At 36.1% G+C, this 14777-nt stretch overlaps 1 protein-coding gene across 4 annotated transcripts in view; it reads right to left on the reverse strand.

The window, feature by feature from the left end:
• Positions 1-14777, reverse strand: part of BRINP3 (BMP/retinoic acid inducible neural specific 3) — a 227691-nt gene that overhangs the window by 64591 nt on the left and 148323 nt on the right. For all 4 annotated transcript variants that reach the window (XM_030033864.2, XM_030033866.1, XM_030033865.1 and 1 more), the window contains exons 5-6: positions 4233-4338; positions 1107-1343 (exon numbers count right to left, since the gene is read on the reverse strand). In XM_030033864.2, coding sequence (XP_029889724.1) covers positions 1107-1343; positions 4233-4338 — 343 coding nt within the window. The remainder of the gene's footprint in view (positions 1-1106; positions 1344-4232; positions 4339-14777) is intronic.

The raw sequence follows: 14777 nt of genomic DNA on the forward strand, positions 1-14777 counted from the left end.
CCTTAAACTGAGAAATCAGTCTTTAACAATAAAACAAATATAAAACAAGAATGTATACAATGTGCTGTTCACAGTTAAGTATTGTACTGATATTTCTTCTTCTCTCCTACACTCTTCCCCTGACCACTGAATAGTCTTCTTCCCTCTCTCTTCTACTGATTCATTCTCTTTCTCCAACACAACTCATTAAAAACTGTGATTTTTTTCTTTTTTCTGCTTCTTCTTTATCTCCCTCATCTCCCTCATTTCTTCTTTTCCCTCAGTGTTTTTACCCAGGTCTGCTGAGTTCTCCTTACTTTTCCCACCATCTGGCTAGACAGCTGTTACTGATATCACTGAGTGAGTGAGTTGTAAAAACAGTTGCTCAGAAGCTGATTTACCTGCGGTTCCCAGTCTCTATGAGACTGGAAGTTCTGATGATCAGGACAGGTGAAATGATGTATGAAACAAACATTGATGCTTTAAAGAAAACTAATGTGCCACAAACGTGTTGCAGAGACAATGTGGATAGGTCCAGTTTAAACAGAAATCATACGAAGCAGCAAGTTGCCAACTATGATGGAATGAACTATTAACTGTTGGTAAATCAAGAGCCAGCTATGCTTTCCATGTTAGCTTCATGGTATCGCTGGAGGGACAGGATAAAGGGGAAGTACAGGAGAAACTTTGATCCAACACTGAAAAATGGATATGAAATGAAGCAGCTGTTTCAGCTGCATTACAGAACAAAAATGCAGAATACCCATATAAAGTGTATAACCCGACTTTGTTCTTCATTTGTTCTGCTTTCTGCCTCCTCCAATACACTTCTTGCTCCAATAGGGACCAAGTCCTCACAGCCCTGGACTCCAAAATGTATAGCAGAAGAATACTCAAACATAGCTGCCTAAATCCTAATGTAATTACACAGACTGCTGATCATCACGAGGTGAGGACAACACTTCCTATCGGAAAGTTACAATAATTAAGACTAAGGTCCAGGATGTATTTAAGTAGGTTTAGCTTTAGATGTAAGAACCATTCTGGAGACTTCAGATGGAGTCTGCTGTATAAATGCTTTTTGTGAGATACAGCCAAACAGACAAAAATTGTATAAAACATCTCACCAGATTCTTCAAATTCACTGTTGTATGCATTCCAAGTCTCACTTATGCGGAGCAGATTTTCTTCCATGGCTTGAATGTCCATGTAGGGACAGTTGCACTCTGGGAATTTGGGACCACACTGACACCAGCAGTCATTGTCCTTGCAGATGAACTCCCCCTCTGAATTGCAGGCAATATAGCTCAGAGCTGCCTGAACAAAATGTTCTTGCAGATACTCAGGCAGGATGACCTGAAGACCTGAAGGCAATAGAGTAAGTATTATGTAATTAAATGAAAAGGAATGCTCGAGCCAAGCAGCTTCCCCAACCTATGAAACAAACAAACAAACAGATTATGAAAAAGGAAACTATATGGCTTTTTAAGGACAATTTACACATCTGTCTAGCATTTGCACTGTCATATATGTCCTTCCTTAAGAATTAATTTCAGATAGATTCCTCACATTTGCCTCTCAGTATGAAACACCCATGCTACTAACTAGTAACCTGTGTTCCTCAGATAGAGCATTCACTGGTGTAATTTCTTTCTAGGGGATTGTCAAAAACAGAAAGAAAGGATTACATCAACTTCTTCTTGTTAATAATTGCTGAATGAACAGCCTCAGCAGTAAGAGCGTTGCAGGAGGGAAGCATGCAGCTGAATTATAATCTTGGTACTAGCAGCTAATGCAAATTTTGAGAGTGCTGATGAAGGGAAAGGAGCCCTGAAAGACAGAATAAAGAGACAGTGTAATCAGAAAAAGAGGTGCGAAGGTAAACATTTCCATTCTGTATTGGACTTATTTTCCATGTTGCCTTTGACACAACAAGATATAGCTTGTCTAAATAACTCTAGTTATGTCTTCATGATTCTGTAGAGACAAACTAAGAATGGGAAAAATTGGGTTGGAGGAAATTCTAGAAGAAATGAAATTTGGCTGATAGTTCATTTCTTGTAACGTTGGTATTTAAATGCTAAGGGACAGTCAATTGATGTGATGGGTAGGGCTATAAAACCTTGAGAAAGAAAATTTATTCTTAAATCTACTAAAGGTTTAACACAGAGAAAGGGTGGACAGTCTAGCTCCCATGGTGTTTCAAAAAATTCCTGCTATGTCACAAACCCCTTTGCAAAGTGTCTTCACAATTTAGCCTGCCATGACATGCAGAGGCCTTGCAAAAGCATGTCACATTGATATATCAGAACCACAGAGCAGGTGAATCAAAAATGCAGATTATTTGTGACCAGAAATTTAGACTCATTCATCTGAAAATTTTAACCATTGCTTACATGATCCCAATGATAGGAATGAGTATTTTATATAGAAGCATTTTAACTAACTAGCTATCAGTCACTTTAGCTACAATAGTAATCAACCAATCAAAAAGCCACTGAAAGGTACACTATACATTTTTATTTATTATTTGTTGTTATTTTCTGTGGCAAAAATAATCTGTCTCGAACTAGTGGAGCTTATTTGTGGGCCAAGTAATTTCTCAGCACATGGACTGGTTGGTTGTGATGTAGGTTTCTTCTACATAGGCACTTGGACAGTTTCGTAGAGGTTTATCCCTTATTTTTAAGTACATAAAAATGATAGCTGTAATAGTAATTTCATAACTCTTCCAAGTCAAAAGTCATATCACAATTGCTAAAAGCAGGTCTGTCTGTTCTTTCTTCTAGCTCATGTCAAAATTTGTAAAACTGTTGTTGCCTGAGTAAACTTTTCAATGTACATATATACTTGTGAAAAGCTTTGAAATTGTGAAAGGAAAAGAAAGCCAGATAAGCAAACTTGGGTCTTGTTCAATTCTTCCATGATAAGTATGAAATAGTCTACTCAGTTCTGATAATATATTTCTCATAATGACAATCCAATGGCATGCGTCAAACCACTGTCTGAGGGATGCAAAGATTTTCCAAATTTTAACTGACAAACATCATGCATATACTGGAGACCATTAAAAATCACAAATTATTTCTGGACATATTTCATTGCATCCCAATGGAAATGACAAGCTCTTTTTTTAAAAAATGTATACTGTCTCTGAAATCACTGTGTGATTTTATGGCTTTTAACATATTCTGGGGAGAGAGAAAGGAAAGGGAAAAAAAAGCACATGGATTTTTTAAACAGAAGATAATTTTTCCCTGACAGCCATTCTTAATAGTCAGCAACAACTTCACACTATATGTCCAACTGATTTATGAACCAATAAGGAAAATTTTTAAAACTGGAAATAATTGTATAGCTACCTGTAACTGCAAATTAAGAACTGTATTCTTCTCTCATTGTATATACACAGAGGTAAACACAAGTACATAAATTAAAGAAAATTTAGTCTGTTTTCATAGTAATAATAATAAGTTGTTCATGCTACATTTGTGTAACTGAAAAAAGCAATTATTAATGGCCTAATACCCTAGAGGATGACTTTTCAAAAGTGTTTATGTACCTCATATGCAGGTTGGGAAATGCATCTACTGGAACTAACAAAAAATTAATTAGAAATGTTTCCTCTTTTCTTCCTTTTCCTTTTCCTTTTCCTTTTCCTTCCCCTTCTCCTTCTCCTTTTCCTTCCCCCTCTCTCTTTTTTCTTTTTTTTTCTTTTTTTGATTTTTGTTTTAATATATAATTACTATTATTTTTCTAATGAGTGAGATGACTAACCTTCCATGTTTTCTTAGAAGTCCCAAGAAGATCCTTTGGACTCTTCATTATTTAGAGTCTGTGAAAATCTGTATCCTGCTCTTCTGGTGACTCCATTCATTTCAGTGGGACAACTGCATGAGGTATAAGCTACTACTCAGTATGTGCAAAGCAGGCTGAGCACACTAAATGTCACTCCCTGCTTGGTGGAATCTGTGTAAATTCAGGCTGTTTAAGAGGTATGCAAGTGGTTGCTAAATAGGGCTGTAAAATGTTAACAGCATTATTCAAATTATTTTCTGATGTGTACAGAAATTGTTTTAATTTCAAAGGCAACATGAGTTACTGACATTTCCTTCACTTTGTCTAGAATGTACTTATTGCACACACAAAAAAATTAGGAAAATGACCTTTTATGAGGCGGAAGAAAGAAAAACAAATAGTGTGATAAATGTCATCCTGTTCCAAAACAAATTAATGAAATTGCACCTACATACCTTGCAACTGAATCTTATTTTCAGGACTCTGAACCAGAACAGAGCTGACAGAATCTAGGTTGTCATAGTTACTGCAGCCAAGAGGACCAGTCCGTGTTTCTGTTACCTGATGGTAAGGGAATGGAAAAGCGTTTGCTGTATTACTCAAAACAGGCTGAGAAGTTCAGAAGCTTGTTTCATAAAGTTTCCCTTTTATTCAGCTAGCGGTACATTTCAGGCTTAAGATGAAATAGCTCAATTTAATTATGAAAAGTAGGACTGCGAATGTTTTACCAGTACCACAAACTTCAGGGAGTGCTATTTCTGTTGCAGAGAATCCTTATACATACTTTAGCTGACCAGCTATGATGATTTATTTCTTCATAGCTATGGGAATTAGAATGAGTTTGATAAACGTGGTTCATAGAAATGAGGACTGTGATTTTCACTGATGAAACTTTTGCACATGGCAACTCCTTGTTGAAATCAGGGAAAAAACTTTGACTTTTCCTGTGTAGCACAGCAGGATTCAAAAGTAAACACCTTTTATGAGCTGTATTTATAATGGTGGTAGGGTGGGATATTTTTCACCAGGGAAAGGCCTAAGATAAGTTTAGACCTCAAACCCTAGACATCCTGCCTATTGTAATCATCGAATCCATGACCACAGAATCAAAATATAGCTAAATTTATCAAAACTGAATCACCACAAGTAGAGCTCTGGCTTAACAGTTGAGGATTATGCTTGGCAACGAGCAGTTATTTAAATGAGTAAATACATTTAAAAAAAAAAAGTTATTTAAATGCTTCATGGAACATTATAGATAATTCTTAGATGTCAACAAAATAATTATAAAGGCTAATTTCTTTTTTAAATGCTATCCTAAGTGGAAAAAAAAGGGTCTAATGTAGTTTCTCAGCAGTGAAGCACTGCAGCTTTTGAAGTGATGCTGTGATGCCCAGAGGCCATGATCTCACATTTTTTAAACTGGATTAGGTGCTGTAGAAAATTCATGGCTTTGTAGTTCCTTCTCCTTTATACCAAAACCAGGCAGAAAGAAGAAAACGAAAATGGACTAAAGGTAGTACAAGCAGAGCCATAGCAGGAAATGCTAGCCATGGGATATCATCCCAGTCTACTACTGCCAAAGTACAACCAATTCCTCTAACGTACCCCCTCCCAAACTGCTCCCAGCCACTATCCTGGAACTTCTTAGTTCTCTTCCTTTTACCATCTCAGAGGTTGTGGCCAGGTTTACCCTTATTTGGTGATCTGCCTCAGTTTTGAATACAACCACTTCTATTTTCTGTTACTTCAGGTACTGTATTAAGCTCTGGATCGCCTGGAGAATGAGTCTAAATTCTAGGGCCAAGGAGCTCATTTCCAAAATACTCACCTCCACCGAGCAGCAGTCTGTCATGCAGACAACTAACATTAATTCTTACGAACAGAAGGAAGCTTTCTATTTTAACAATCTGTTTTGAAAATAATATGAAGGTTTGCTAAAATAATCCATGAATGTTCATGTTGCTTAGGCTTGCCTGGCTCTCTTACCGTCTGTGCTACCACCAGCACATGTGGATGGCTGCAGCTGGATCATACTGTTCTTGAAACCAGAGGTTTCACATTTTCCAAGATCTCTTGCACTTTTGCAAAGTAAATACAAATTATTAGGCTATTCCAAGCTCTTGGCACCTTTCTGTTGCTTTGATCTAATGTTCCAGAGAGTGGAGAAGGAGACCCTTTGCAGTGCCAGCAGCCCATAGAGAGGACACACAGAACTGGCTTCAGCCAAACCTGTTAGCAGAGTGCCAGCTGTGCAAGGAAATGAGATAGAGTCAGGATGTCTCCTCCCTGCACATATTTGGCAGTCCTTAATATTTATGCCAGGGACAGATTTACGGTGTTTTTTGCTTAATCATCCTGAATCAGCACAAAGACTCTTGCATGGGCATCAGATTTGGCTTGGACATGGCTGGAATGACAATTTTGATTTACCCGTGATCCTTCAGTCCCCTCTCTCTCCCAACAAGTGGTCTAAAATTCCATTCTAAAATCTCATATTTGTGTAGTACTCCCAGCCCGTATACAGAATCCTAATCTGTTTATACAATAACAGTCACCTACATTAAGTAAGATAAATAGCCAGAAGACATTAAAAGACGTGAATGTTGTGAGTTTTATCCTAGTTCTGAAAGATTATGCTCAGCATTTACCTATGCAATTCTTTATTTAAAGATCCATTTATTTTAGTGTTGTTTTGTTCTGTATATTATTATTCTTCTTTTCAACCATTTGTCTATAAGGCAATGCAGCTTCATAAAGTTATATGAAACATACAAACTATAAAGCCAATTTTGCAATTGCTATCCATTCTTATTATTCTTATACCTCCTGAAATCACAAAATAAGAAAAGGTAGTAAGTAGCTTTATAATTACTGTGTCCCTTTCTGTTCATGCGTCTTCATTGTTCGTTTGGATTATGCAAGACATAGGTAGAGACTACCACTGTTTTGATTATGGGAGTGATAGCACTTGCTGTATTTAGGTGTGTGAAGAGGCAGAACAGGGAAAAATCATCATTAAATGGCTTTTTTGCCTTTTAGAAACTGATTATATAAATCCACTGATTCAAAAGAAAACTATATATATATAAAAAAAACTGAGCATGGTTAGATTTTGAGATGATTTACAGACATTCATGATTGGAAAGGTAAGCAATACAATATTTTCCTAATAATAGCAATAATAAATAACGCTCCATAAATAGAGCAATAAATAAGAACCTTTTCCAAACATTACATTTTCACTCAAATCTATATATTTGTATTATTCATTCTTTCACTTTTCCAAGTACCCTTGCCTTCCTCTGTCAACTCCTTTGTTCTGGTACTCTTAGCTTCTGCATAGAAAATACATTGCAAGACGACAATCGAAATGTATAGTCCCAATATACAAAAAAAAAAGACTAAAGCAGATCAAAAACATCCAAACTCCAACATTCCATGGATGACGCTTCTAGACAGAGGTCAAAGTTATGCAGTTACATATGCTTTTTTATGCTTTACAAATCCTACTCAACAAAGATCGTAAATCAGCAGAAAAAATTGAGTAGTTAATAAATGAAAGCCTAAAATTTTCTGATCAAATGCAGGGATTTCATTTTGGGATAAATCATTTTGATAAAGTAGACTACAGACAGAAAAAAAAAAAGGTCCAAAAGTATTAATTCTGGCTTAATCCAAGTGTTACCGAAATCACCGATGATTTTACATTTTTGTTTCAGGAACAATGGAAACAAAATTGGAAAGGCAATGGCACTTCTTTAATTATCTTCCAATCATAGAAGTGTGACTATATTCAGTCCCAAGATCACAGCTGAAAAGTGTTTCATCTGAAAGTGTACAATAAAAGATAAACCCAAAAGAGGAGAGGGAAAGGTAAAATGTAAATGCACAGTATGCTAAGATGCTAGCAAAGTCCAGAAGTGATTGCATATAAGCAAAGAGCATCATAACCACATGCTTGTTTTGTAAGAGCTAGACCTGCAGTCCATAAAGAACGCTAACTCACAAAGCAAAATACCACAGAACAAAGTTATTTAATAACCAAAACCCCCAAAGAACCAGTAACAAAATATGTGTGAAACCATCTGACATGAACCAGGCAGGCTATTCTCAAGTGCCTTGTTTTCAAAGATTATCACGGAACAGGTTTCCCTGGGCAGCAGGGTTTTCAGTTCCCAGAAATAAACTATAACATTTGGCATTAATGAGACAAATGCCTACAGTTTTCAGTCAGTTAAATCTCATAACCATGGTGATAACGACCCGATTATAAGTGCACTGAGAACATACCTCCTAGCACTTAAGCAGGGCTGAATTCTTGTGATATCAGTGGGTAGTATATCCCTGAGAAACAGTGTGCTTTTTTTGTCCATGATAATTAAGCCTATAGAAGGCTTTCCTAATAAAAGGGAAATGTATTTCTGCAGAGATTTTGTTCCTGGTGTGTCCTTTTAAATGCACATAGCTAATATTCCTAACTACATGCCTGTGCAGACATGGTGTGCTGTCTTGCATAAAGGACTGTCCTCTTCAGCAAGACTCTTTAAAATGTATTTGACTTCTAAGGAAGATAACTAAGCCAACACAAAGGAGAATGAGACAATGCTAGTTACTTCAAAATAGGCAGCTGCATTCATATTCGTATAAACCTCTTTAATATTTTAAACATTAAAATAATGATTTAGAGCAAACTCATCATATATACATGACTACTCATGGAAGAAGGTCTCTTCTGAAGGATTGGTGCAGACAGAAGAAAGGGAAAAAGTATGGAGAGGGGGGAAACCTCTTTAGGATTCTCCTGGATGACTCTCCTATCAACCTCATCTTCAGGACTTGTCTTCCAGCCCATGTTCCCACACATTGTCATCCCTGCACATTCTGCAATCAGTGCTCATTTCACCTAAAAGGAAGTTGATCATGAATAGGAACTAGATGTACTTTCTATTTAGAAGTGGATCTCCTGCCAATTTTCTCCCCCCCGCCCAGGTTCGACAGTTGTTCACAAAAGCACCTTTCTTTCAGCACTTTCTTTACCACACAATAGTTGCTGCTCTGCTGCCCTACTTGTGTCATTGAGCATATTAAAAGACTCCCAGTAATCAGTGTATAATTAAAATAAATCGAATCTTCTGAATGTTCCAGGCACTGACACTTATCATGCTGCCAGCTAGATGAACATTTCTGAAGGAGGTACAGACAAACCAATAGCACCCACAATGTCAGGGGTTGGATTAATACTTTCAATATTTTGTTTTAATTGCCAGCATTCTAAAACAATACCTTATAGGCATGTAACATTTTCAACACATTTTCTAGCAGCAGTATTGATAGCATAGGAATGCCTTTTTAATTTGAAGAGCCCACTAACCTAGGAGACCTGGAATTGCTCCCATCAAATTTTTCTATCATATTTTGTTGTAAGGTGGAACAGGAACAGTAAACTTGATCTTTCTGCAAATGAAATAAATTGCAACATTTCCATTAACTTCACTAGAAGTGGAATAACAACTTCTTTCAAGGTTTTGGGCAAGGAGATGACTTTCAATTTCACTAAATGCAGCAATAAAGTTTCCCAAAAGATCAGTGTAATCCCTCCATTCCCTCTCTTTTGCTTCTACACTCTCAGGAATTTACTGTGAACAAGACTACTACATTACAACAACAATGAAATTGAAATGTCTTATCCCCACATAGAGCATTAAATACCTCAGAAATCAGAATATTCTAGGAATTGGAAATTAACTCACACTATTTGAATTCTGCTCCGTTGTTACATTCATTAAAAATACTGTGATTTTTTAAGGCTTTTTATGTTCATCTGGTAGGGAGTAATCACCTGTCTGTTCAAGTCTATTCCCCACTATCTGAGAGAGCAATTTATTATCTGTGAATTCTAGGAGAATCCACAAGAACATTGAAACAAGTCTTTGAATCTATGTTGTGCCACAGGAAAATTAGACAAGAAACCAAGACTGTCAGGATTGCCCCAGCTCTGAACTAGCAGGAAACATATATAGGTTGAACTAACTTCTAAAAATACTTGAGATAGGGGTCAGGTAGGGAGCAGAAAATTATTAGTCCTCATGCTGTTCCGTAACGCTGACTCTGCAGTCTGTATAACACTGCTGAGGTTATGGAAATTGAAAGTGAGGATTTACCCCAGCTGAAATCACTGGCAGCATTGACAGTTCTGGCATTGGAGACATAATTTTCCCTTTTCAAAGACATTTTAAAATGCACTGCATGTCAGATGCCATGTTCCCATGCATCCTTATGTAAAGCAACAGGGAAGTTTGCAGTAAATGAGGCTGTTGGAAACAGGGCAGTGGCACCAGAGCCTTTATTTCCTGCATTTTCAGAAATCAAGGGTGCATCAGCCTCATGCAGAGAATAAGGACAGGCATTCTCTCAGAAAGAACAAGTTATCTCATCTCTTTTAATTAATCTTGAAGGATAGATGAGAGTGAAGTTCTCTTATAGAGAAGTAATAGACTTAGCAAAAACATAGTAAAAGCTGAGTATTTTGTTTCAGTTTACATTTAGATACTTCTGCTTGCCCACATCTTACTTAAATGAATACTAATACTATATTTTCACAAGTTTTATTACCTAAAGAGACAGTTGAGCAACAAACAATAAATGAAATCTATATATTTTGTTTAAAAGATAGAATTAGAAACAAAGAAGACAGCACAGATACAAATTAAAGTAATATTTCATGTTCATAAAAATCTCAAAGTATCTGCAGAAAGCAAAAGCAAAGAAGCCTACTGAGTAAAGCCCAATTCCTAACCCTCCTAAGAAATCTTGGAGTGCATACTGTAAAGGGAGACGACCTACCTACATTTAGCCCCACTATAAAATCCCATGCAAGGACTTCCCAAGAGTATTAGGAATACGATTTATATCTTCATGGCTTAGTTCCAATATGCAATGCTGAGGCTACTGGGATTTTTCACTATGTCCCCATTAGTTTCAAGAAGACAGCATGATTTGGCTATTTCTAAGACACAGACATTATTAGTCATAATAATACTGCAGTTGAATGGAAAATTATTTTCTTAGATTGGGAAAGTATGAATAAAAAAATATAGGCCTTCCTGAATCAGAATAAAAAGTTAATATGTTCTTTTTCTTTGTGAAGCGACAGGGAAAAGAAAGTCTAAGTGAATATAAAAATTATCTTTGGATAATTTGGAAACATTTTACCTTTAATGTGGTCAGTTTTAAAAATTATATATATACTATATTTTAGTAGAAAAAATAAGAATAACTTGTGCTAAAGAACAAATAAGTGTTAAAGGCTAACATTAGGACCTAAAAATAACGTAGAAAGGACGTAGAAAGGATTTAAAGTCTTTAAGCTCAAAAATCAAAGTGATAAGGGCAGGTTAATTAAAAACTAGATTTTCCATGGAGACCCTACCTATGATTATATATTTCTGTGCAATTCTAAAACTTAGTTGCAATATTCTTTTTGGTAAAAGCTAAAAAATTTACTAATTTAAGCTATTTCCAGATCTCATATTTCCTTCCCCGGAGTGCATGTAAACTCCTGATTTATTTTTGCTGTCCATAGCACTACAGTTCCTAACACCCTGCACCTCACTTACTGTGACATCTGCAGCAGGACATTTTGCATGTACACTTTATTTTACCATACTCCAGTCAAACCACCCCTTATGGAGTTGTCATTCTAACCTCTCAAAAGAAATCACATTACTGTCCATAATGTGCATGTCTGCTGGCTTGCTCTCTGCCTGGGTCACATATATGTTTTTAGGGATTTTTTTTTTTAGGTTGTATTCTCATTACTTCCCGTCCATTTATTCTCACTGGTAAATGATTGTAACATATTGCCCTTTCTGTCTCATTGGTACTGCCAACTCTCAATTTATAGTTTTGCAAAACTCTTATTTTTATGCTACTGGTTTTTACATGTTTTTCTGCGTATTTGAAGGCCTACCTGCAGAGTTAATTACGATTGTTCTATAATTTAAACATTAGATCCCTATCAGATGTTCAAACTAAAGGGAAACACTTGGCTAAATTTGTTTAGAAAAGAAAACCAACTTTATACTGAAGCTCTAAATTTCACTTCATATGGACGCTCCCTCAGTGTTAGATGACTAGTTTAGGTATATTGCTCTATAACTTTGATTATGGTGTTCTATCACTATTGTGTAGTTTAATCTGTGGTGAAAGCAAATCTTAGCCTTTAAATCCCACAAACTTATGAAAAGAGATGGAAAGAACACCTGAGACTGGAATCTGATTCCAAATGTTGCTGCAGTAAATATGTATATCATGCATAGTGCATGGCTATAGATTATATGATTCTTACTCAAAGTAGGCCAATAGGATTGGCAAAATTGTTCACTGTATAAATTATAACAGACTTAGGATTCAGAAATCAAATCTCTGGCACTTACCTTTTGAAGTAAATGTCTATGTTGCTTGTTAAATATTATCTGATAGGAAAAAAACGTCAAATATTTATCTGCAATTGCACTTGAAACTCCAATCAAGGACAAATACCAAATTAGCTAAAGAATAGTAAAGCACAAGAGACTTAGTGTTGAATGTATTCTGAAACATACACATTTGCTGATGTTTTCTAAATCGTTTAAGTGAGTTAAAGGAGCAATGCTCAGAATCAAAGCTAATGTAAGCACTCAGAAACTCACTGCAAGGCTCAGCAGTGCTGGGTGCTTACTTTGATAAATGAGCCACACCTTTTATATCATCCAAGCAGTTCTGAGGACTTGACTTGGGAGATTCTCACAAGATGTAGGAAATCTTAGTAATATTTTAGCTCACTATCATCCAGACTACTGAATTCACTGTAGTGCTGAAAGTTAAGGAAACATTTCAGGGCTTGTCTACAACAGTTCAAAGCCCAGTGATCAGAAAATAATAAAATTGGTCCTCATTTACCATCCTTAATCTTCATATGGAAATTACTTGTAGCAAAAAAAAGTCTCCCAAGTCTCCCTAATTCTAACCCAACTGCTAGTCTGGAATGCAGAACCATCACTGTTTACAGGCTGGTTTCAGGCAGAATTAGTTGAGGAAGCACCAGGTAAGAATGACTCGGAAAGGAAGCAGTTTATTTGGGATATTAGCTTTCTATGTTAGGTTCAACTTGCTGCACGCCTGAGGTGAGGGTAAATACACCAAACCTGAGGGAATACTTGATTAAGATACAAATATTCCCACAGTTCTACCTAGAACTCTATGCTATGAACCAAACAATTACATTAATAATCAATTATATGTATATAAATAAAAATAACTTTTCAGGTAACAATTGTTACAGAAAACTTGCCACTGTGATAATGAACACTATTCTAGAAAAATTATGGGGAAAGGCAAGGCATGAGGAAAGAAACAAATTTTCAAGTAAAGAACCACATGAAAGAAAAATGTTTGGTTAAAAATAAGCCATAAACTAATACTTTTACCAAAATAGAATAAATTCCTTTTTTATTCTCTCTGAGACCAATTGTATTCCAGATAATTCTATTGCTTGCCTGCTATAGATCAGAAAGGAGGACTGAATCCAGGTTTCTCAGTTCAGTCAGAATTTATTGGAAATGAGAGTTGGTAGCTGTTTTCTGTATACAATCTATCTTTCAGATTTGGTCTGTCAAAATGCATAGTAAAAAAGATCATTTCTTTTACACCTAAGTCCTGTCAAATATGGACAAGTCAAGTGGATAAGCCTGCAGCATAAGGACTGAGATGGTTTTGGTTATACCCACCCTTAAATATAGAAACTTTTAATGTAGAAACTGCCTTCAGTGAATGAGAACTGGGAAGGTGTAGGTACCAAACTATATTTTCATTATATCCCTTGAAGTTTTAATGAACACACAAAAAGTGATAGGGAAGAAAAGAGAGAGTATCTCTCTACCCAAAATTGCACATTACATCAGAGGTGGAAACTTCAAATCAGAGTTCAATGTTTTACTCAGAAGAACAGAAGTAAAACTGGATTCATAAGTTTGCTGAGTTTGATTAAATAATCAAAATACTCATAACTGCAAAAATATCAAATGGTACTCAAGTATTTCTGTAAACTTACAGTAATAAAGACCATTACAAAATTCAAACACAAAGAATTCAAACAAAAAAGCCATCTTGAGAGGTAGGGATTACAGGTGGATGGAAAATTCCTAGAGACATACCAGGATCCTATATTTTCATCAAGAAAAAACAGATCCTCCCCAGTGTAAATCAATACTGTATTTAGTGGAACATTGTGGATTTGCTCCATGGGGTTTGTTTTTGACAGGTGAAAATACCTCTGGCACATGGCATTGAGCATGTTTCATCAAACTCTGCTGTTAAACCTTAATGCATTTACCATCTATAAAGACTCATGAATGAACAAACTGACTGCTCTTTGGAAAGTTTTGGCTAATAACTTTGTGATTCTCAACATTCTTATTTCATGAACTAAACAAAAAGGCAATTTTTAATGTACAGAGGACTGCTTTTAGAATTAGGCTCCAGGGACAACGTTATCCAGACAGACTGCTGTGCCTACCTGAAAAATCATTCAAATCATCCTGATTTGTGGGAATAGAAAGACCTATCAAATATCAAGTTCTGTTCATTAAGCCATTCATGAATGTGTCCTACTATGGATCTTACATTGATATAATTTTTGTGAAAAATATTTAGAATATAGGATCTTGTCCAAGGGCTTCTTTTATTCATTTCTTTCTGGACCTGACATAGATGAGACAACACCTAGGGTAAAGAATGATGCACCATAAAGGCAAGTACGTTTCTTCAACCACAAAATAGAAAAAGAGAGAGCTAGAGTTCCTATGAGCATGAGAATCTAGGGAAAGAGGGAGGTTCAGAAGAGAAGGGAGGAAACAAATGAAAAGAGAGTAGCACTTATTATCAGTACTGTGGAGTCCCGTGGAAGGACTTTGTTCTGCTCAGAATTGAAAGGAACTCTACTACCTGCAGAGTTTGAT

Source organism: Aquila chrysaetos, chromosome 12, assembly GCF_900496995.4.
Source record: "Aquila chrysaetos chrysaetos chromosome 12, bAquChr1.4, whole genome shotgun sequence".
NCBI classification, from domain to species: Eukaryota; Metazoa; Chordata; class Aves; order Accipitriformes; family Accipitridae; genus Aquila; species Aquila chrysaetos.